At 39.4% G+C, this 23485-nt stretch overlaps 1 protein-coding gene across 10 annotated transcripts in view; it reads left to right on the top strand.

Annotated features, from left to right (window-relative positions):
• Nucleotides 1-6061: 6061 nt before the first annotated feature.
• The window catches only part of LOC149818236 (uncharacterized), a 118697-nt gene continuing 101273 nt past the window's right edge, over nucleotides 6062-23485 (top strand). For 6 of the 10 annotated variants that reach the window (XR_016427440.1, XM_089986006.1, XM_089986004.1 and 3 more), the window contains exons 1-3: nucleotides 6062-6433; nucleotides 8655-8938; nucleotides 9075-9269. Coding sequence is in view for 9 of the 10 variants with exons in the window: in XM_089986006.1 (XP_089842132.1) it covers nucleotides 6154-6433; nucleotides 8655-8938; nucleotides 9075-9269 (759 nt within the window). In the remaining variant the exon portion in view is untranslated. The other 4 variants (XM_089986011.1, XM_089986012.1, XM_089986007.1 and 1 more) reach the window with 4 other exon arrangements.

The raw sequence follows: 23485 nt of genomic DNA, 5'->3' as shown, positions 1-23485 counted from the left end.
CGATATGCGCAAATCGCGGTATTACATATAGCTATCGTTCACAAAGACAAACAAAAACATATCGTTGTCACTTAACTTTATAAATACAAGTCGACATGATTTACAACCACATTCATTTACAAACAATATGAGTATTTAGTTATAGTACATCATGACCAACAGTTTGGCCATGAAATGATTTGTATTATTAAGATCTTATCTCAATATTTTGTTTCCTATAGCGATTTGGAAATGAAATGACATTTTTTAATTTATGCATAATGTAATTTAGTTATTTATTATATACTTTACGCTCGATTTTTTAAATCTTTGTTCTTTTTTATTTCGTCTACCTATGCATGATAGACGAGGGGTGATGCTGATAACCGAGGATAGATCTGTTCTGTTTACTTCGATATACTTCATGACAAATACGTCATATTCCTACCTCTTTGTTGCCTTGGTCATGATGCTGATATGTGCTTGACCATTGGATCCATTCTTACAAATCGCATGTCAGGTGGAATGCTGATATATACTTCAAGGATGAAAACATTTATGTTTTCTTCAAGATGATGATGATGGCATGTTATGTGTAAACTTTGATAATGATGGTCATGTATTGTATCCAAGTCAAACAATTGGTCATGATGTATTGTAACTGTAAAGCGATGGATTATCTAAGCCAAACCATCTATGTTTTCTTTGATGATGAAGTTTTAACTTCGATGATGATGGTCATGTATTGTATCTAAGCCAAACCATTGGTCACGATGTATCTATGAAACGTTTGTGGTTGTAAACCGAGCAGATGAACTACGATATTTGTTTCAATATTTATATCTTACAACTAGCTTGGATCAATACATGCTACCTGGATCTAAAAGCACAAGTTGGCATGTTACTTAATGACTTTAAAGTACAAGTCGAAAATGAGTTGCCCTATGGTGATTTACACAATGATTGATAAAAGGCAAAAAAGAGAAAAAAAAAACAAATTGACACGATGTTTATTGGTAAAGTACAAATCGAGGTAACTTGATAAATACAAATCGACTTACATCCACATCGATTTAAGTTTCATACTATAACAATATTTATCCTATCATGATTTGCTTTTACGAGCTTTGTCTATGTGAACAATATGTCATATCACGATTTACACAATGACTGATTCATAAAAGACGGAAAAGAAAAACAATAAACAAATCAACATGATGTTTAGACTTAGTAAAGTAGCTAAACAATACAAATTCACATATTTAGATATTTGAAAAAGAAGTTCGCATAAGCGAGAAAATTTGTATAAAGTCCACAAATTTTTTAAAATTTTGAAATGAATTAAAAAGATATTTTTGTTAATTATTATAGTTAATTCATTAGAAGTTTTTTTTTTGAAAACTTATAGGTTGACTAATTAGCAAATTCATTAGCGATAATATTTCAATATTTATTCATGTTATTTAATGTTTAATTGAAAAAATTATGAGATCTTTGCAGAGTATTTGGGTTATCTTAAATGGATATGGTAAGAGTTTATACTTAGATCAGGATTGGGACTAGACCTATAAGAGATTTGGATCCATTTAAGACCCAAATGGATCTCCTCTAATGTAAAAAGTATTTTAGATCCATTTAGAGAACAAATTGGATTCTACTAAGAAAATACAAATTGATTTACATATCGACATGATGTTTAGACTTAGTAAAGTATAAATCGAGGTAACTTCATAAATACAAATCAATTTACAACTTCATACCGATTTAAGTTTTATACTAAAACAATATTTTAGTAACAATTGCAAATCGATATGAGTAAATCATGATATTTCATATCGATATCGTTCACAAAAACAAACAAAGACATATTGTTATCGCGGTAACTTTATAAATACAAATTAGTGTGATTTACAACCATATTCATTTATAAACAATATGAGTATTTAGTTACAATACATCATGACCAATGGTTTGACCATGAAACGATTTGTAGCAAAGGCAAATTGTTGTCTCTGACATAGACGCCATTGTATAAATCGCTATAGGACACTATATGGTATAATGATTCAAATACAATATATGTACAATGATTTATATATGTGAAGGCTAGATGAGACAATGATTTTTACTTTTAATATAGTTTATTTACAGAATAACTTTTTGCGCAATGATTTAAATACAATATATGTATATGTGAAGGCTAGATGAGACAACGATTTTTACTTTTAATACAATTTATTCACATAACAACTTTTTGCGCAACAATTTAACTACAATATATGTATAACAATTTGTATATGTGAAGGCTAGATGAGACAATGATTTTTACTTTTAATACAGTTTATTCACATAACAACTTTTTTTGCAATGATTCAACTATAATATTTGTATAACGATTTGTATATGTGAAGGCTAGATGAGACAACGATTTTTACTTTTAATATAATTTATTCATAGAACAACTTTTTGCATATGAAGGTTACATGAGACAATGATTTTTACTAATTGTATAAGCATTGAACAATGACAATTTATCTATGGTATTTACCAATGGTATCAAAATTATAGCTATGTAGGCTATATGAGACAACGATTTATACATGTGAAGAATACATATTACAACGATCGATCATGTTAATACAATCAAATATAATTATGTAGTTGCAGAATTCACACGTGATTCCTGTGTTCCATTGCTCACTTTTGAATTGAATTGAGCCTGTCATGAAACAAAATAATATAAGACACTACATTAAGTTTAACAAAAAATGCAAACATCCTCTCAACATTGATTACATACCAGCAGTTCAATCTTTGCTTATCTCATCCATCTTCGCATTAAATATGTCTCAAGTATTTCTTGTATCTTCTCTTGATTAAGTGCCTTTAATGCATGATCACATAAAATACTTTTGAATTCATACATTTTGCACGTACATTCAACTATTTCATTGTCAACATCTTTTCGGTGTATTAGTTTTAGGGGTGTAAGTAGCCTACAACTGGTTAGGTTTTGTTCAAGTTCCATGGGACATGATCTTGCATTATCTCAATCTTGAATTTGACTTGCTCCTTGTTGGATTTCTACTTGACTTCTTCCAACCTTCCTTAGAACAAACATACGTTTTTCTCTGCATGTGCATCATTAGTGCACATGTTCACTTCTTCAGGTGCGTCATTAGTACAGATGCTCACTTCTCCATAACTTTCTAATGATTGAGATACATCATCTTCATTGCAACCAGATGATAAACTCACCATTGTGATAAGCAAGATATCAATTTGTGTTAGCCAGCGCATACGTTTACTACGATTTATTCAGGATACATATAACAACAAATACCGATTAGTTAAGAAGTCAAAAAAATGATTGAATGAATCACAGTATAAAAGCAACAATGATTTGTTATTTGCTTATACTCTGCATCGAGTTGTTATTTACCATGAGAATAAAAGAAATGATTTACTGTAGATGTGTGTTGACGATAGTGATTCACATGACAATAATTTAATTATATCTACGATGTTGTGAAGTGATTTTAATAGAAATTGCCAAATGAGCAGCGATTTGAATACCCAAATTGCCACCGCAAGCGCACAACAATATAAATTCCATGCGCACACGTTTTAAAATCATACTACAAATATCTTACAAAGCGACACTAGAAAACACATAATATCTTACAAATCGATATACATATCGCATAATATATTACAAATCAATACGACAATTCAGTGTAATAGCTTACAAATCGATATTAACAAACAAAACAATATCTCACAAATCGGTAGTATGTTACTACAATTGCGATTTGCGATACATTGTATATACTGAGTGAATGGACGATACCAGATGGGGTAGAGGCCCTTCCTCGCATCTGTAACCAATCATTCTTATCAACAAGTCCTAGCATCCTACAAATATCTTTAATTTTTCAACCGTCGAAAACCCAACATCCACCTATAATAACAAAACAATGCCTTAATAGCACTCACGACGACATATGTTCTTCAACAATAGCATGATGACATGGAAAGATACTCACGACGCCTTAATGACACTTGTTCGAATGTTTGTGCGTCTTTGTTTTTTTTCATACTGCCTAACAAAAATGAAGAAGAAGAGAAGACTGTAAAAAGAGATGGCCGACAAATCCCCTATGATGCCCACCAATGATCGAACAAGTCGATCGATTTATAGTTATCTGCACGAGGTAGGAACGAATCTGAAAATATTTTGTAACACAAGGCAGGAACGAGAAAGCGGCAATGTATTGTAACACAAGCTAAAAACCAAGGCGGGAACCTGGACTTGCGGGAATGTGCAAAAATATTTACGAGAGGACATTTCCATCAAACACATATCTATCTTATGGGAGGACATTTCCATCAAACGCATATCTATCTTTTTTATATGTTATTTATATTATAAAATCATAATAGGTAACATTGGCATATGAATTATCGCGGGTCCCAAGATATTCCTCCATACACCTCCGAACACACGAATTTGTCTTAGAGGGAGAACACACAACCCCCTCTCGTTTCTTCGGGTTATAAAAAAAAAAAAAAACATCAAACGAAATAGCAAGATAATTAGGTCACGTAGACTATCATATCCAAGGGATCTTAGGTTGGAATCCTAAGGTGTTATATCCTGTGGATTCTCGTAACCATAATATTTGTTACCGAGTAGTTTCATATAATTCATGATTGTCAATACGCATCCATGGTTGCATAGTTACACCAAACTTCAATTATAGTAATTTGATTGCAATAAAGCCAGATTTTAAAGAGAGAACGTGTTAAGCCATCCTGACATGCTTTAAATCCAATTGGTCAATCTTGCAGCCCAAGTATCCACTACATTTAAAAAATGTCGTTCATTCTTTCCTCTCTCATTGAGAAGATTGACCCAAGTGGCACGGGGTGTCCATTACACGCCATGAGTCCTTGGTTCCGTTGATGGAGGACAAGGCTATGCCAAAGACTAGGTTCAATCTCGTCTCTAAGTTCGGTTCTCATAGATGCCGAAACTCAATCGTATTGAAACGATGACATTCACAAACAAGTGCGATGGTTTCCGATTTATCTTTTAGAGGTGGGTCACGTAAGGCAGGGTGGTCGTTGGGCCCCACCGGGGGTTTTTCCTTGTTTCGGCGGCGAGTGTTCCTCGTCATAAAAAAAAGAAAAAAATAACCAATTTATCAACAATGCCTACGGACAATAATGCACTTAGCCGGATGAAGTTTACGTCTGAACTTTGTTAAATAAGTTATTCGAATATACTATATAACAAGCCTTTGTTTCTGCTAAAACTCAATAAACCGAATCACGTTATGTTTGCCAAGCAAGGGCCGTTAAACAAGTTATTAAAAAAACAGTAACGTCCAAACAGAGAATGGCGTAAAAAAAGGTGTGGTTCCCACGGAGATGGTTACATTTGGCGTTTACAAAAGAGAAAATAAATATTATTGAGAACAAATATATATATATATATATATATATATATATATATATAATTTTTTAAATATGTTTCTAAGTATGAATCAAGATTTTCTTAATTTTTGTTTTTTAAATCTCACCATACAAATGAGATTTACATGCTTGATTTTATAAGAATCGACTTTTAGATCAGCCCATTACAATTTATATACATGATCTTTTAAAACTTAAAAATCAGCAACTCAAAAATATCATAATATTTGAGCATCCAAAATTCATTTTTTTTCAAAAACGATAAATTTTTTGACAATATAAGTTTAGTCGAAAATACACGATCCTTAAAAATGAACCGTGCTGAACGCATCTATAAAATAAAAAAAAACGTGAAAGTATCTAATCTTCACTCTATAGTCTAATAATATATATTTTAGACATGAACCACCGAGTAATATATATATATATATGATGTCTAAAAGGTAAAGATATTTTTAGACTTCCTTTAGACCTGAACCCAACAAGTCCTTTTCCAACACCTATTGGTAGGGATACGTAGAATTCCATTCCATGGTTCACAGACACCGCCCGCTAGCATGACATGACCACCTCCACGCTTTACCATCTCACTCGCTCACACACACTCAATGAGTGGAGTCTCCTCCTTTTTCTCATCTTCGTAGGTCTCCGCATCCTACGATTTTTCTTTCTCGGGGGAAAACAAGAAAAAGAGAGATGTTGCCGTTGAGTTGGACGCACTCCCAAGGCATCGGCGCGCTGCTCCTCCTCCTCGCCCTCTTCCCTACGGAGAGTACCGGACTCGGCAGCTCCTCATCGATTTCTGCCGCCAACGCCATGAAGCCGCCCGTCGCCAACAAGATCAAGCACCAGATGGTGATGTTCGGCGACGTCCGCATCGACGATTACTATTGGCTCCGAGACGACTCCCGCTCCGACCCCCAAGTTCTCCATTACCTCCGCCAGGAGAACGCCTACACCAACTTCCAATTGAATGGTCTTTTTTCTTTCTCGCCTACATTCTTTAGGTCAGGATGGGAGTTTTTCGTCGTTAACGTGTTTGGCTGTTGCTTTGAAGGATGCATGCTCTTTCGTCTTTCTTGTTGAATTTATCGGTATTGACTTCCTTTTTAAGCTATTCCGAGAAAATAAAACGAAAAAGGACGAGAAAGAGAATAAGAACCCTTTTTGCACTGAAATACGGATGCTTTCCACCAAATCGAACTCTCAGCTAAGTTTTGTAAAAGCTGGATGTATCAGTTGGTAATGAAGCATTTGCCTCTTGGCCTGCATCAATTTGTGCAGGTTCAGTTCCAATGCATCGTAGCCTGCGTTGATTAATGACGCACCCTCCTATAAATTTTTACAAAACCCTTCTAAAATCTTTGTCATACTCTTCTCAAAGGCAAAAATCAAGCCAATATAGATTCATTATTAGTCACGACTTGACAACTCCACAAACTCATGAGTTGGCTCGTTTATTCTCAAATAAGAATTTGTGTAGATTTTGTCCATGTCTCGTCAACTTTTATTTTTATATACAAAATTAAAGGTTATCATATGACTATAGATAAAGTTATATGGTTGCATAAGTGTGTAGGACATCAAGATTCAATTGGTATATCTGCAAATATAATGATAAAATATGGATTGATTACACTCATGAGCTACTGAATTAGTATGCCAACTAAGAGCACCGCACATCAACTATCTCCATGAAACCGAGATTCAAGTGACCAAGAGTTTCAACATAACGAAATCATCTCAAATCTAAAGTGGTAAACGATGCAAGTTGGTCGAAACATTTCAATCTTATACATTAAAAAAGGCTAATACGGGAATGAGTTTATACATAAATATAACAAAGAAAAATCTATTTATGTATGAAGCTTGTTAGATTTAAGCCTGGTAAAAATACTGGGTTGACCAGCTAAGGCCGATCTAGGCCCACAGAAATGAGTCAATGTAAACCATGTTTTCAAGTGTTTTTTTTTAATTGTTTTCTTAACACTGTTAGGCGTCACTTGGATTGTGAGACTGACTTTCACATTGATGTGGAAGATGGAAACCATACAGAGGTTTACAATCTGCGAAAACCATGTGTTTACTCTTTCATGTATGTATTTTGTAGGTTCTGATTCAGTGGCGGAGCCAGAAGTTTTTCGTTGGGTGGGCAGACTTCGGGTCTCGGGGACAATGCTATGGTCTTGAAGGACGATCCATTTATTCGAGGGACAGGGCCGACAATCAGAGGAGGCAGGGGAAGCAGAGTCCCTGCTGACAATAGAGGGACAGAGGGGGCAAAGCCCCCTGTCGGGAAGGGCTCGCAGAGGCAAGGGGGGCGGGCACCCATGCCAAGGTTTCTAATTCGGGGGGGGGCACCCATGCTTGATTTTTTAGAAACCGGCTCTTGGATCGTATAATTACAACATGCGAGCAAGTTTTTTTAGCGTTTGAAAATAAATGGCCTAGAACTTTCATTAATATTCAAGCCTCAAAAAGTTATATTTTTTCGTCTGGAATGTGTTGGTTCCTAGCAAATGTGCTATGTGGAACACATATGTGCGGTCAGATTTGTGAAAGTAGTATAGGAAATATCCAGTTTGTACCCAAATTGCATATTTAGTAGCTTATATCATGTATCTATTTTGTGTGTGGTTTTTACTTATTTTTAAAAAATGTTTTGTGCTGTTGATGCATTGTACTTCAGCTAGACAAAAGGTATTTCTCTTTAAATTTTCTTTGGCAAAATTTTTACTGGATCTTTGGAAAAGAGTGACTGTTTTTCAACTAAGAATGTTGCTGATAGCAATATTGGTGAATGGTGACTGACAAGTTAGAGCACGTGTGTGCACGTGCTAGCACACACACAAAGTCTTTCTTAAGATATTGACCTTTCTCAATGTTGGTTTATGCAAATGAGAAGATTGTGATTGTAAAGTAGGCAAATTATAATGATGACGAGAATCAAGTCTAGGATGTCGTGGTAAACAAGGAATTAAAGAAATGCTTGGCTCACCATGCCCACCCCCCTTGCCTCGGTTTCTAATTCTGGGGTGGGCGACCGCACACCCATGCCCACCCCTGGCTCCGCCACTGTTCTGCTTTGTCATTCATCCAGTATATCAAGTTTATGCATGTCTTTCTCTAGGTTGAGTTACTCGAGTCTTTTATTTTCTTGTTTAAGTTTGGATACTTAAAAAATTTCTAACGTGTAGGGAGCAAAACTTTCCAAGATCAAATATTTACCGAGTTAAAAGGGAGAATTAAAGAAGATGACATTTCTGCACCTTTACGTGATGGGCCTTATTTTTATTACACAAGGACGTTGGAGGGGAAAGAGTATGTCCAACACTGCAGACGACTCATCCCTGATGGTCAGGGACCTGGGTCTGTATATGAAGTAATGCCAACTGGCGCAGATGCCCCCAAAGAACACATCATTCTAGATGAAAATGTCAAGGCCCAAGGACATGAATACTATAGTATTGTGGCTTTGAAAGTAGTGCTTCCGTCTCTGTTCATCCCTTAACACCACTAGCCAATGCTTTTTCCTCTTTGTAATTTGTGTTTTTAAATTTATATGTTTAATTTGGTTTTCATTCGTTTTATTTTATTTTCCACTCCTCTTTTGCCAGGTTAGCCCCAATCATAAGCTTGTAGCTTATGCAGAGGACACCAAAGGGGATGAAATTTATACTGTTTATGTCATTGATGCTGAAACTCAGAAATTGGTTGGGAAACCCATACTTGGAATAACAGAATACTTTGAGTGGGCTGGTGATGAAGTTCTTCTGTACATCACAAATGATGAAATTCATCGGCCTTATAAGGTTTATTGTTTTTGTTTCTCTATGCCATGTATGGTACTAGAGTTTTGATACATGGTTATGGATTTGCAATGATGGGTTATACTGCTTCGACTCAAAGCCCATGTTTTATTCTACGCTTAAATATCTAGGTAGCCATTTATATTTTGGCCAAATTTATCTATTCCTTGCATGTTGCAACTATCTCCCAACCATATATAATTATAATGAGAATGAAATCACCAATCTAAACCATTTTCTCTTTTCTTTGAGTTTTCGTTTCCACGATATGATTTTTGGTTCTGTTATCTTGGTTCGCTGTGTTTCTTGTCGGCAAGTATCCCAATGAAGAGTGTTGCTGAAGATGATTTGGAGTTTTGTATGTGTTCTGCAATATGTAACACAATTAATATAAAAGGCCAATATGGTACAGGTTTTAATAAAATGACCGGTATGATATATATATATATGTGATATATGTATGTATTATATAATTTATATATTAAGGGTGTAATATTAAAGAAAGGAAAACTTGAGATCTTGATCATGTGATCTTAAACATGTTGGATGATGCTTGATGAATCTTTGGTCAAATCCAAGTCAGTCTTTTAAACACTTGAACAAATTTCAGCTCCAACTAATTACATACCTAACCAGGTTAGCATATCATACAGGTACAGTTGAGTCTAATTACTAACTTGTAGGTAGGTTTAGTAGACTAGACCTATTGACTTACCTAGTTCAAGTAAAATGAGGATTATGTGGCTTATAAATTACTTTATACTATTTTGGCTACAATATAAATCCCTTATGATTAGCTCTATGTCACATAAACGCAAACACAGCTATGAGACATGAAATGGACACACATGGTATCGCATAGTAGTTTTGTAAAACTGGGACGGTAGGACGTGGCCACACATGATGCTTATTTATGTATACACACGTATAGATGTACATTTGCATGCACACCCAAGGTTGTAAGTATCGTATCGTTACCCGTATTGGTTGGGTCCAAAATAAGATACATATCGTAAAAAATTGTAAATTTTTAATAAAAATTTTTCATTTTTTTCAAAAAAAATATAAAAAATCAAAACAAATTAGCAAAAATTATAAAAAAAATCATAACACATGAAACAATGATGAATTGCACAAAATACAATCATAAAATCGCATATGAAGCATTTATGTCTCTATGAACTGCATAAGACATCATCAAATATCAACCATCTCACAAGAACAATGTAAAATATTAAATATCTTGCAATTAAGAACATGCCACAGTATTCATACTTTCATATTACATAAACATAAACAAAATAACAAAGTATATGAATACTTAACAATTAAATAAACAAAGTTTATGAATACTTAACAATTAAATAACCAAGTTTTTTAAAAATATACCTTAAATTATCATCACCGTTGTCATTATCTTCTTCTTCTCATTCTTCTTCAACATTCATATCATCTCCGATGTATGTTGGCTCTTCATCATCTACATCCTAAGCTCCTTCCATGTTTGTCCATTAAATGCCATCTTCATTCATAATGTTTGCTTCTTCTTGAACCCATGCATCCAATACATAAAAAAAAATTCAAACTAATGGGATCAAATTGCTCTTTATGCCTCATTGATGGTAACTTTTCTAGTTGCCTAAAAATATAACATGAAAAGATTAAAATTAGTTGGGTTTCGTATGATATAAAAAAAACTCAAAATAAACACATGAAAATAACAAATAAACTTTATAAATTTATATACCTTTGTCACAACCGTAAGTTGTAGCGAACGTAGAGGTCATTGAGCCTTTTATGCTTCAATCTATTTCTTCGTTTTGTATGTATTTGCTCAAAGACATTCAAATTTCTCTTTCATCCACTTGCACTACACGTTTGACAAAGAATACGAATGACAAAAGCTCTCAAGTTTAGAGCATTACTTCCAAACCTGGTCCAACACATGTCTAAGGAAAGCAAGAAAATGAGAAATCAATAAGACAATAACATATATAATCATACATAACATCACAACTAAATAACAATATGAAATTAAAATTGAAATAGACAAAATAAATTACCTGAACGCATTGTGGCACGGTTTCACACTGCTGCAGGCTTCTCCATATCGTACAATGCATTATCATAAATTTTTATTTTCTTATGAATTTGATCTTGAACGCCATAATCAGAGTTCAACCTTTCAATGCAATCTAAGAGTCCCTTGTTGACTTCCCTGACCATTTTAAATGTAGAGGAATATCTAAATACAAGATTTAAATAATATCTTGCATCCTGAAGAGGTTGATGAACCTATGATGAATGATGTTCCATATAGGCATGTATAATTTTTTATTTTTATTCAAATTATCTTTAATGACCTCTTTTGCCTTATCTATGGTGTCATAGATATAACCCATAATTGGTTTGTCTTCACTGTCAACCAATCGAAGAACCTTCACCAAATGTATACTTATTCTCAACAACTTAATGCATGAGTTCCAGAATTCACTTCTAAATACAATAACTACAATTTCTCTTGGGTTTTTTTTGTTCATGGCGATATGCATTCCACTCGTTTGATGAAAACATTTTTTTAATGCAGTTTTATTCTTTGCTACACTTTGCATTGTCGAAAAATTCGTAGAAAATCTACTAAGTGCACTATGAATCAACTCAATGAGTAGCGCACGGGGTCCAAAAGAATCACCAATAATTTTTTGCCAATTCTTACTTGTTGCCCTATAATTTATTGTATTGTCAATAATGAATTGAACAATATTTTGAGGTTGAACCTCTTCAACAACCTGATCAAATACCCTGAGCAATCTGTTATCTTGGGCGTATCGGATAGATCAATTGACTTAAAAACAAAGTTCTTTTGATGCAATAGACAAAAATATTTATCAAGGTCCTTGACTTTTTGTCTACTCACCCATCTGTCAAGATGCTACACCCAGTTTCTTTTCATGATTGTCTCATCTACCACAATATACCTTCACTTCATTCACATTAGTATCTAAATTTTTTTCTCTCAAAGCATGATATGAAGGCATTTTATATCCAAGCTAAATACTGGTCATGACATCTGCCGTAACCTGAAAATGAAAAAAATTTGCCGCTTTTAAAGGAATGTATGCATCATAGAGCCATCTCCCATCTGTGTCATTTGACTGCTCTACTAAATGTTGAAAAATTATAATAGTACTAATGTCGAGTTGCGCCCCAAGGGTAGTCCTAGGAGGGGAAAAACTCATAATAGAGCCTCTAGTTCTACCTCCTCTCGAAGAACTCCTTCATTCTCCTCTTCTTTTTGTGCCCGCAACACTACTACTAATAGCACCAACAACACCTTTCCCCTTTGTTGTGGAACTTCATTCCTCTGATGCTATGCTAGAAGTTGTAGGATTAGAAGTAGGGAGCTTATCTTCATCCTCCCAGGCTGCACTTCATTTCTATCTTTTTTTTTCTTGTCTTTTTTCTCTCGGACCAGTGAGTAATTGTTGTTATTGCCATTTCACGACATTTAGCAAATTCTTTTACATGCAGGCTGCAACATTGAGATGTATCTGTGAAAATCTCTATAAAAGAGATTGTGTGTAACACCACAATACAAGAAATACAAAGAGTGCACAAAGGCACAAAGGAGAACACTCAAAGTGCACGAAGGCGCGGATACACATGCACAAAAGCATGAAACAAAATGAACTTCAATTCATAAGTTCCCAAGAGGGGCTTTACAAAAGCATTGCTATTGCATATGCACTCACAAAAAATGATATGTTTACAAGGGCCACTAAGGCCTATTTATAATGCAAAAAGAAGCCACAGGGTGCAACTCAATATGACTGTTGGAGCTGCACCCAACAGTCACATTTGTGACTGTTGGGGCAGCTCCAACAACTATATGGAGTTGTCCCTTTCACAACAGTCAAAAAGAAAAAGGTGTAAAATGCAAAAGTAAATAAAAAAGAAAAAGTAAAAATGTTAGCCCATTAGGGTGGCTGACGCCTATTGAGTAAAAGGACTGAAATATCCTTGATGGGTATTTCAGTTTACAGTGAAAAGAGACATAATATTTTAACACTCCCCCTCAAACTTAGGGTGACACAACCGAAAGTTTGCCAAGAAGGAAGTTAAATCTTGGAGAACACAGCGCCTTGGTGAAGAAGTATGCCAGTTGATATTATGATGAAACATAAGGAAGGTCAATGTTTTTTCTTAAATATTCTTCACGAACATAGTGGCAGTCCATCTCGATATGCTTCGTGTGCTCATGAAATGTGTGATTTTTGGCAATGTAGATTGCACTTTTATTATCACAACATAATTTTGTGGGCCCTTGAACTTGAATATTCATATCTTCCAACAAGTTGCGAATCCAAACAATCTCCATGGTAGTAGATGCCATGGTTCTATACTCAGCTTCGGTTGATGGAAGCGATACTTTTTGTTGCTTCTTGCATCTCCAAGAGATTAATGATTCACCTAAAAAAATACAGAAGCCAGTGGTGGAGAGTGACGGTTATTTGTGTCACCTCCCCAATCAGAGTCAGTATAAGCAATTAAACTTAATTCAGACGTAGAAGATAGAAATACTCCCTTGTTTACTGTACCCTTTATGTATCTGATGATGCGAATGATGACACTCATACAGACTGTAGTAGGTGCATGTTGAAATTGACTAGCAACATGTACTGCATGAGAAATATCAGGCCTGGTAATGCTGAGATACGTTAGGGATCCAACCAGTTGCTGGTAAGGTGTGAGATCTTTTAGGAGAATCCCATCATCAATCTTCATCTTTGAACCTACTATTTCAGGAGTTTCACAGACCTTGTCATCTGTGATTCCTGATCTATCAAGAATCTCACAAGCAAGTTTAGTTTGAGACAGAAAATAGTCTTTGTGAGAATAGGCAACCTCAATTCCCCAAAATATGTCAGAAATCCTAAGTCTGACATTTCAAATCTTGAAATCAAAATAGATTTAATGCTCTTGATTCCTTTGATATCATCACCATCACCTGTTATTAACATATCGTCAACATATAACAATAATATAACAATCCCTACATCAGATTTCTTAACAAACAATGCAGTGTCAGTATAGCATGAAGTGAAACCATTTTCAGTCATTACATTGTTAAACCTATCGTGCCAAGCCTTGGGTGCTTGTTTCAGTTCATAAAGAGCTTTACGAAGATGAAGAACTTTATTTTTAGGGATTTCCATACCAGGTGTGTAATGCCCCAAAATTTCGACTTGTGATTTCGAAAACCTTATCGAAAAACCTTTCAAAGATTTAAAGTTTCAACTTTTAAAAACGACAGCGGAAGACATTTAGAAAGGAACACAAGTCAACAATCCTGGGTACGTTAGCTGAAAAACCATCATTCACATGTACAACCACTTAAAGGAATTTAAGAAATAAGGCAATAGATTAAAAAATCTGCAGTTTATTACAAAATGAGCATTTTGTTCCAAAGTTCAATAAATCTAAAGAAAACTCCAAAAAGACTCAGAGCCAAGCCGCCAGTAGAAAGAAAATAAATCTTGATCCATATTGCACCACGCCATCGGCCGCCAGTGAAGTCCTACTCCTCACCTGCCCATGAAATGGGTCAGTTTCATAACAAACCAGTAGGTGCACGAACAGATAATTAGAATGAAAATAAAACAGGACATTCATGAGATAAACAGTTATGATATTTAAGCAATCAATACAATTGTAATCTATTCTAACAAGTGTAATATATGCAAAGAGTTGTTAGTTGAAGCATTTCAAGCAGTGTAAGTCTCAATCATCTACAACTATTCATTAAGATATTCTTTAAGTTCTGATATTATCTGGCCTGTGGGTACGCACAAACGCGAAACGTAGAAACAACCGAGACCGATCCGGGGGTTTATTATGTCAGGTGTTTTCATTAACCCGGATGGCTGACTGAGTTCGCTCCTAAGGGGACGGTCAGTGACCAAGAGAGTAAATCCCCAAAGGCATTCGTGGCCCATGGATGCATCCAACTTCTGCAGAAGTTCCTGGGAGTTACCACCTAGGATAATTTATGGTAATCCCAATTCCCCTAACTCCGATGACTGGGGAAACTGAGTCTTTTGCCCGTGGGGTGGTTGTTAACAACCTGTCCATCGGAGTCTTTGTACCATCCATCCTCTCCCTTGATGAACCGTGAAGGTCGAATGGGTACGACGGGGGTTCCTTAACCGCCGCCCCATCCTACATGCTCTGGTCTATTAGACCCACTCGAGCATCTTGCCTGTGAAGGCGAAAGGTCACCATTTATGTGATCTCAGCATTGTGCTAATTGCACGCATCGAGGTTGCTACAACTTCATCCTCCAACCATCGTAACCCACATGGGACGTACTTGTCCAAAAGTACGGTTGTACCTCCCTACAGGTACGACTACGATGAGAGGGCAACATAAAGGGTTTTATGATTCTTTTGGTTCATACATGACATGTATTGCTTTTCTGAGCAATTGACCTGTGGAGGCCGATAATATTACATCAAATCAATAAAGTGTTGATTCCCACTTCAGGATACTCCATGACCTCACATAAAATTCATACCGTACATGACTTAAGGTCCGGTTACAATAGCAATTGCAGTGGTTTTCTCTCTAGAATTGAGTCTATTCACAAAGTCTACCTTAAGCATGCAGTTTCAAAAGAATAAGCATGCAAAATAGACAATCACTAGTTAAGTAATCCTACACGTAAACAGGTATGCCAATTACATTACTTGATTCTTTCTAAAATAAGTCTAACCACAGAATTTACATTAAGCATGCAATTTCAAAAGAATCAAAATGAGTAAAACTCTAACCAGCCAATACTTCTTCAGATAGGCAGGTATCTAAAATAACTATTCTATCTCAGAAGTCTTATTTTATTTTGTTCATACAAACTTTTCGTGCGACTTTCCCCTACCGCGGAATGTCGTACACCTGCGTGCGTCTACCAGCCAATGTTGAAGTGGCAGGGGCTGAGCCCCTGACGGCAATAGAAAAGTGGCAGGGGTTGAAGTGGCAGGGGCTGAGCCCATGTTGGCAGGGCCTCGGCCCCTGCCTGGTAGAGTAACCAATGGCAGGGTCCTCAGCCCCTGCCAGACCGAGTCACGACGACCCCAAAACGACGAAAGGCAAAAAGGTGCCGCAGGGGTGACTGGACCCCTGCCGGCCCTTCGACAGCCCCACTAGAAAAAGGGGGTGGGGGGGAGGAAAGGTGACAGGGGCCTGAGGGCTCCCTATCGACCCTCCGAAGGGCACAAGAGAGGCGGGAGGGCGCGGCAGGGCTGTGCGCCGCCTGCCGACCTCCCGACGAGGTGACAGAGAGGGGGGGTGAGGAAGAGAAGAGGGAGGAGAAAAGGGAAGAACGGCGTACCTGGGAGACGGTGGCCGGCGTCGGCGGCGTGCGCAGCGAGGGAGGAGACCGGCGCGGTGGGGGGGCCGAGGGCTGCGAGAGGGAGGCGTGACTCCCCTCGCCCTCCAACGTCTCTCTTAAAGGCGCAAGGGGGGCAACGAATGGGGAAACCCCTGGTGGGTTTCCCTAATCTGCCCGCAAGCGAAGGTGGAGAAAAGGGGGGGGGTTGCGGCGCCCGAAAGCTCGGGTTACTTAAAACCCTAATAAAAAAAGGGGCCCGGGTCGGGTCCGGACCCGACCCGGCCCTGTTCGGGTCCAAACAATTTTTTTTTTAAATGGGGTTTTACATCCTACCCCTCTTAAAAGAATTTCGTCCGCGAAATATTTATTACCTTGAAGAATCAAAATACAGGTCAAGATATTTTTCCCTAATATCGTTCTCAGGTTCCCAAGTACATTCGTCAATTCCATGATGTTGCCACCGAACCTTTACAAAGGAAATGGTCTTTGATCTTAACACTTGGTCACGACGGTCGATGATCTCCACTGGTCTTTCTTCGAATGTCAAGTCCCCTTTAATGTCCACATCATCATAATGAATGATGTGCGATGGATCGTGAACATACTTCCTCAACATGGATACGTGAAAAACATTATGGATCTGAGCATACTGCGGAGGTAACGCCACGCGATAAGCTGCTTCTCCAATCCGCTCCAGGATTTCGAACGGTCCGACGTATCTTGGACTTAGCTTTCCCTTCTTCCCGAACCGAAATACGCTCTTCGTCGGAGATACCTTAACAAAAACCATCTCGCCAATATCGAAGGTAAGCTCTCGTCGGCGCTTATCTGCATAGCTTTTCTGCCGACTCTGAGCGGTACGGAGTCGTTCTCGAATCATCTGCACTTGTTGAGTATAGTGTTGCAAAACTATAGGTGCCTCCAATCTACGTTCGCCCACCTCGTCCCAGTAAACAGGTGATCGACATGGCCTCCCATACAAAGCTTTGTATGGGGCCATCCCGATGCTCGCATGATAGCTGTTGTTATACACGAATTCCGCCAGACTGATGTGGGAATCCCACTCTCCCTTCCAGTCCATCATACAGGCTCGAAGCATGTCTTCCAAGGTCTGAATCGTACGTTCCGACTGCCCGTCAGTCTGAGGGTGAAACATAGTACTGAACTTCAACTTTGTGCCCAAAGCCAACTGAAGTTGTCTCCAAAACCTTGAAGTGAATCTAGGATCACGATCAGAGATAATCGAGACTGGAACACCGTGCAATCTCACAATCTCTCTAACATAGAGATCAGCGAGACTATCCAACGATTGGTTGAGACGGATAGGTAGGAAGTGAGCCGACTTGGTGAGTCTAGCGACGATCACCCAAATCGCGTCATGCTTCCTCCGCGTCCTCGGAAGACCGACTATGAAGTCCATTGTAACATCCTCCCACTTCCATAGAGGGATCTCTATCTGCTGCATGACCCCACCGGGTCTCTGGTGCTCGATCTTGTTCTGTTGACACGTTAAACACTTTGAGACATACTCAGCCACGTCTCGCTTCATACCGTTCCACCAATAACTGCGTTGAAGGTCCTTGAACATCTTCGTGCTACCAGGGTGAATTGTGTACCTAGACTTGTGGGCTTCCGCCAAAATTTCATCTCGAAGGACCGGGTCGTCAGGAACCCAAAGGCGCTCCTTCAACCATATACTTCCATCCTCCTTCAGACGAAAAGGTGTATCTGTCAATATCGCTTGAGCCTTCAACTTCTCGTAGCGCGCATCAGTTTTCTGTCCATTGATGATCCTCATTAGTAGCTCAGGCTGAGCAACAATGTGGGATAAACCGATTGAACCTTGAGTGATTGCGAAAGGTTCCCAAGAGGCTAGGTCTTCGACTAACCTCCATCCAGCGAATTAGGCATTAATCGAAACTTCCGGTGCTTTGCGGCTGAGAGCGTCAGCCACGACGTTCGCCTTTCTTGAGTGGTAGGAGAGGGTGAAGTCGTAATCCTTGAGGAATTCAAGCCAACGCCGTTGTCTCATGTTCAATTCTTTCTGCGAAAATAGATACTGAAGGCTCTTATGATCGGTGAATGCCTCAAATTGCTCTCCATACAAATAATTTCGTCAAATCTTAAATGCGAACACCACCGCAGCTAACTCTAAATCGTGAGTTGGGAGTTCTTCTCGTGAATTTTAAGTTGTCGAGAGGTGTATGAGATCACTTTCCCATTCTGCATCAGTACAACCCCTAGGCCTGACCCAGAGGCATCAGTATAAATCACGAATCCGCCTTTACCAGAAGGTAAGGTCAAAATAGGAGCACTGGTAAGTCGCTCCTTCAATAACTGAAAACTTGCCTCGCACTTCTCGTCCCATAAGAATTTAGCCTCTTTCTTCAGCAACTTCGTCAGGGGTAACGCAATTTTAGAAAAATCCTGAATGAATCTTCTGTAGTAACCTGCTAGTCCAAGAAAACTTCTCATATCACATGCGTTCTTTGGTTGCTGCCAACTAAGTACAGCCTCAACCTTTGCAGGGTCCACAGACACTCCTTCCTTAGAAATAACGTGTCCCAGAAACATGACTTCCTCGAGCCAGAATTTACATTTAGAGAACTTGGCATACAAATGTTCCTTTCGCAAGGTCTCCAACACAGTTGTTAGGTGCTCTCGATGTTGCTCTCGACTTTCTGAGTACACCAAGATGTCGTCGATGAACACGATCACGAAGGTGTCCAAAAATGGCTTGAACACCCTATTCATTAAGTCCATAAAAGTTGTGGGGGCATTGGTCAGTCCGAACGGCATGACTGTGAACTCGTAATGACCGTATCTCGTCCGAAAAGCCGTCTTAGGAATATCATCATTCCTAATTCTGAGCTGATGGTATCCAGACCTAAGATCGATTTTCGAGAAAACGTTAGCCTTCTGCAACTGATCGAACAAGTCTTCGATACGCGACAATGGGTACTTGTTTTTTATTGTGGCTTGGTTGAGCATTCGATAATCGATGCACAGACGCAAGGTCCCGTCCTTCTTCTTCATGAAAAGCACAAGAGCTCCCCAAGGAGAAACGCTGGGACGAATGAATCCCTGATCTAACAACTCCTGCAACTGCTTCTTCAGCTCCTCAAGCTCAGTTGGCGCCATTCTGTAGGGTGCTTTGGAGATTGGCGTCGTACCTGGTAGCAATTCAATATTGAATTCTACCTCACGAGACGGTGGAAGTCCCGATAGCTCTTTAGGAAAAACGTCGGGATAATCACGAACAACATCCAGCTCACTGATGATGAATCCTATTGGATAACACTAACCAAAAAGGCAGTGCATCCCTTCCGCAAGAAGTTATGTGCCTTAAGCACCGAGATCATCCGGCTTGCTCGAACAGGTCTGGGAATTCTGAATTCTACTATCGAAGAGCCTGGAGGTGATAAAACGATCTTGCCATCACGGCAAAAGATCTTGGCATGATACTTGTGCAACCAATCCATGCCTAGGATGACGTCAAATTCGGTCATCTCCAGCAGGATAGCACAAGCAGGCAAGTGCCGCTCTGCCACCACTACATCCAATTCAGGTATGTAAGTGGTGCAAACTGTGTTCTTCCCAACGGGGTTATACACGTCTAAAGCATTATCAAGTGTTTTTACAGTTATATGCAATTGTTTTACGAATTTTTCTGAAACAAACGAGTGTGGCACCACAATCAAAGAGTGCAAAAGCTGCTTGACCAGCAACAAGAATGGTACCTTGAACGAGATCCCCTTTCGTCAATTGATCGACCGTGGCTGCATAAACTCAACCCGACTCCCTGCCACTGCTTGGTTGTGCTCGCTGTTGCTGCTGATGAGGTGGTCGAGGAGGCTGAGATACGTTGCCGGTTCGCTTGAGGTCATCTGCTGCTTTCTTCCGGCAGTCGCCTATGAAATGACCCATTTTGCCATAGTACAAGCATCCGCCAGTGTCCCGCGGACAAGATTGTCCCACATGAGGCCTCTTGCACCTAGGGCAGTTATCTCCCGACGGTTGCCTGGGCGGTGGATGGCCCTGCTGTCGTTGGCGCTTCGCCGGAGGGAACTGCTTCTTCCCTCCCTCAGTCTTCACTGGAAATGGTGGTCGTTGCCCTGGGCCGCCGGGATAGGTCTTCTTCTGATCACCACCTGACGCGGGTGACTTTTTGGCTTGCACACTTTTTGAACGCTCTCAATCCTCGTTCAGGGTGGCTGCTGCTACCGCCGTAGAAAAAGTCGCGGGCATGCTGGTGAGAACCCTATGCCTGAGTCCTTCCTTCAGTCCGCGAATGAACTTCCCAGCCCGCTCATGATCATCCTCGAATAGGTGAGGACAGTAGCGCTCCAACCGTTGAAATTTGGCGATATATTCATTCAGGCTTAAGTTGCCTTGGCACAACTCCAGAAATTCCACCTTCTTCTTTTCCCTTGCATGAGGAGGGAAATAGTTTCCGAGAAAAGTCCTTCAGAAGGCCTCCCACGGAATTACCTCAGCACCCGGGAATTGTACCTCCCGTGTAGTGTCCCACCACTCGCGAGCGTCGTCCTTCAATCGAAAGGACCCGAACATCGTCTTCTTATCGTCAGGGACGGACAACACTTGGAACACCTGTTCCACCTCTTTGACCCAACTCTCCGCTAAGTCAGGGTCAACCTTGCCAGAGAAGGTAGGAGGGTCCAGCTTCAGAAATTTTTCATAGGGCAGTTGGTACATTTCCAACAAGGGAACACAGATCCTGATGGGGACGACCCTGGTTACGAATCGCCTCAGCCAAGGAGTTGAGGGTATCCATCATGAATCCCCTTTGCTCACGCCACTCATCGGCCATGCTGTGGCTTGAGTTTCCCGCCATCCTTAAAAAGCAACAAAAAATTAAGGTCAAAAATACTGAAGACGTACAAGTAGACATAAGTATAGGAGCAAAGGCAAAAACATAGATCTTTATTACGAAAGTCAAATATTTAGAATTCAGTTGTGCTGGTACATAAGCAAAAGTTCTATTCCGTAATTATAAATGAGTTCACAGACTCCAACAAAACTGGGTAAGTGCTACCTCCCCTTAGGGACGGCTAGAATACTTCCTAAGATATTCCCTTCTATTGCCTGTGCGCCTGAATCTGCGCTTAGGGGTGAAGGGAAGTGACTCCTCGTAGGAGGTCTCCTGCCCGTAAAGGGGCGTCGCCGGAGTATATTCCGGTGAGCCAAGACTATAATCTGAAGAATCCGTCGCAGGTGTGTATGTGGGTGATACACCGCCCACTGGGTCTGCTGGAGGTGGCGGCTGCTCGCCTGCAGTCGAAATTGCGATATTGCCGTCATGCTCGGCCTTGTAGAGGCAAGCATCCATGGTGTGCCCTGTTTCTCCGCAGAAACCACACTCCTCTGCTAACTCAGGGGGAACAAAATCTCCCGATGACTCCTGTGGTGTCTGATGGTGCACCCGAACGTGTGAAGGCGCAAAACCACCTTCTCGAGCATGCACCTCAGCCCACGCTGTTGCCAAGGGTATCTGGTAGGCGATCAGTAGTGGGAAGCCTTGCTCATCCGTAAAAATGGGTAGAGGAGGGCGGTTAGCCTAGTAACCAGCCCCAAACATCTCATGTCCGCCCCTCTCCCTTACGGAACGACCACGTACTCTACGCGTGCCTCTACCGCGACTACCACTAGAACCAGTAAACGGATCCATCTATCCAACGGTACTACGAATAAAACAAGAATATAATTTAGTCTAAACATGCTATAAAATATCAAAGACTTACTTACAGCGCGATGGGATGCTCAATAGTCAAGATTTCACCTCTTTCTGATCTGGCTCTGATACCAAGTTGGAACGCCCCAAAATTTCGACTTGTGATTTCGAAAACCTTATCGAAAAACCTTTCAAAGATTTAAAGTTTCAACTTTTAAAAACGACAGCGGAAGACATTTAGAAAGGAACACAAGTCAACAATCCTGGGTACGTTAGCTGAAAAACCATCATTCACATGTACAACCACTTAAAGGAATTTAAGAAATAAGGCAATAGATTAAAAAATCTGCAGTTTATTACAAAATGAGCATTTTGTTCCAAAGTTCAATAAATCTAAAGAAAACTCCAAAAAGACTCAGAGCCAAGCCGCCAGTAGAAAGAAAATAAATCTTGATCCATATTGCACCACGCCATCGGCCGCCAGTGAAGTCCTACTCCTCACCTGCCCATGAAATGGGTCAGTTTCATAACAAACCAGTAGGTGCACAAACAGATAATTAGAATGAAAATAAAACAGGACATTCATGAGATAAACAGTTATGATATTTAAGCAATCAATACAATTGTAATCTATTCTAACAAGTGTAATATATGCAAAGAGTTGTTAGTTGAAGCATTTCAAGCAGTGTAAGTCTCAATCATCTACAACTATTCATTAAGATATTCTTTAAGTTCTGATATTATCTGGCCTGTGGGTACGCACAAACGCGAAACGTAGAAACAACCGAGACCGATCCGGGGGTTTATTATGTCAGGTGTTTTCATTAACTCGGATGGCTGACTGAGTTCGCTCCTAAGGGGACGGTCAGTGACCAAGAGAGTAAATCCCCAAAGGCATTCGTGGCCCATGGATGCATCCAACTTCTGCAGAAGTTCCTGGGAGTTACCACCTAGGATAATTTATGGTAATCCCAATTCCCCTAACTCCGATGACTGGGGAAACCGAGTCTTTTGCCCGTGGGGTGGTTGTTAACAACCTGTCCATCAGAGTCTTTGTACCATCCATCCTCTCCCTTGATGAACCATGAAGGTCGAATGGGTACGACGGGGGTTCCTTAACCGTCGCCCCATCCTACATGC

This window comes from Nuphar pumila, chromosome 13 (genome assembly GCF_984573655.1).
Source record: "Nuphar pumila chromosome 13, dmNupPumi1.hap1.1, whole genome shotgun sequence".
NCBI lineage: Eukaryota > Viridiplantae > Streptophyta > Magnoliopsida > Nymphaeales > Nymphaeaceae > Nuphar > Nuphar pumila.
The sequence above is the reverse complement of the archived record's forward strand: the minus strand, read 5'-3'. Positions and strand labels throughout refer to the sequence as shown.